The following is a 1,884-nucleotide window of genomic DNA, read 5'->3' on the forward strand; positions in this document are numbered from 1 at the left end:
CCTCAAGACCTCTATACCACCTGTGCCTTCCTGGTTTTAATTCCCTTGCCTCTCCCTCAGATCCTCTTATAAAAGCCCAGGCTTTCCAGCACTGACAAACCACCCCAGACCCGTGCAAGACAGGTAAGTGGGAGCTGTGATGAGACTCATATCTAGGGTTTTCCCTTACATACTACAGGAGAATTATAGAAAGACTCCTGTTCTCATAGAACAATAGCAATTTGAACTCAGCATAAACACATATTTGAGGCATTAGGTTACCAGATTCCCTAGTTATTTCCAAAAGTGTAGAAAGAGATGGATGTCACCAAGGTCAATTTATTTCTAGGAGTTCAAAGGAAGGGAGAAGCGGTAGGATGGACGGGGTGGGCTATCTCTGCCTCTATTTACTCTGATCACTTTTGTGGCCTCTGACTGCCTCCTCATCACACAGGTAAGATGCTGCCTTCCGTGGACTTCCATAGCATGTACTTTATGCTGCTATCCTGCCTGATGCTTGGATCCCAGGTCCAAGGTGAGATTTCTCTGCCTCTAGCCCTGGCTTCCTTGTTTGTTGTTGTCGTTGATATCGAGATGGTTCTTACTCACAATGACCCTGTATAAAGCATCCAAGTTGTCAAATGTGAGAGGTAGTCAGGAGTGAGCATCACAGCCCCATACACTGGACTCACGGACAGTCCTTCAATGTTGCCTCTCCACTTATTCATCCCCAGTTACCACACTTCATTTCATTTTGTTCTCCTACTTTATCTTCCTTCTACTAAAGGTGAAGATTCCCAGATGGAAAATCCCTCTTCACGGATCAGCTGTCCCAGAGGCTCCAAAGCTTTTGGTTCCTACTGTTATGCATTGTTTCTGACAGCAAGAAGCTGGCCTAATGCAGAGGTATGCAGTCTAATGTAGGTATAGGGGTCACAAGTGAAAGTACATGGAAGACCAAAGGAGCAAGAGGACACGTGGTGGTGAGTGTGTATATGCAATCACACACCCTCCTTCTTATCTGTCTCTCCCCTGGGCTTTCCTTTCCCACACAGATAGCCTGCCAGAAGCGGTCCGAAGGACACCTCGCATCTGTGCAGAGTTCACTTGAAGGATCCTTCGTGTCCTCGTTGGTGAAGACCATAACAAACACCTATGCAAACATCTGGATTGGGCTCCATTACCCGACACATGTATGACCACATGCCTTCCTCTCTCTTATCTCTGAAGTGACTGTTGTCATCAGCCTTAGTCTCTGCCCCTTGACCTGGAAATACACAATGGAGCCTTGGAGCTCAGTGATCCTGGGTGTCATTTTGGGGGCAGGGAGGCCCTTGAGGCCAACTGAAGAGCTGAGTTCTCTAGAGGCTCTGGTCTACAGCTGAATATTCCTTTTCTATACTTTATACCCAAATCTCACCTGAAGTTTTGTCACTCAGCCCTCCAAGTTAGAAGTTTGAGCAAACAGTGCTGAGCAGAACCTCCATGAAGAAAAGACCTTATTTAACTCCTATAGAACAGACACTGTGTTTGAGGGTCACAGGCTAATTGCAGATGCATCACCAAGAATTGTTCAGGTAGTAACATGCTACTTTAGGTGCTTCCATTGAGCTTGAGTTTACAATTTGCCAAAAGGAGTATTGATTTAAGGGAGAAATTCTTAGAGAATATAGTCCAGAAGTATCATCTGGAAGAGCTGACCAAATTCCAGGATGCAGAAGAAAGGATCAGGTATTATAGTCAAAGGGATCATGCAAGGAGCGCTCTATGGGCCACTCCCCTGCTTGACTGTTTCTGTTACTCTATAGGTCGGTGAACAAGGTGCAGATAGTTGGGAGTGGACTAACGATGACCTGATGAGTTACACTGCCTGGGAAAGAGATCCTTCCACCATTTCAAACCCTG

At 46.0% G+C, this 1,884-nt stretch overlaps 1 protein-coding gene across 1 annotated transcript; it reads left to right on the plus strand.

The window, feature by feature from the left end:
- Positions 1 to 438: 438 nt before the first annotated feature.
- On the plus strand, positions 439 to 1,877 carry LOC102831482 (regenerating islet-derived protein 3-alpha-like; the record flags this gene model as incomplete). The annotated part of the gene is made up of 4 exons (XM_006878055.1): positions 439 to 514; positions 767 to 885; positions 1,035 to 1,172; positions 1,788 to 1,877. Coding segments are annotated over exons 1-4 (423 nt in total), but the record flags the coding sequence as incomplete, so codon positions are not given.
- Positions 1,878 to 1,884: the final 7 nt, after the last annotated feature.

This window comes from Chrysochloris asiatica, unplaced genomic scaffold (assembly GCF_000296735.1).
Source record: "Chrysochloris asiatica unplaced genomic scaffold, ChrAsi1.0 scaffold01880, whole genome shotgun sequence".
In the NCBI taxonomy this organism is placed as follows: domain Eukaryota; kingdom Metazoa; phylum Chordata; class Mammalia; order Afrosoricida; family Chrysochloridae; genus Chrysochloris; species Chrysochloris asiatica.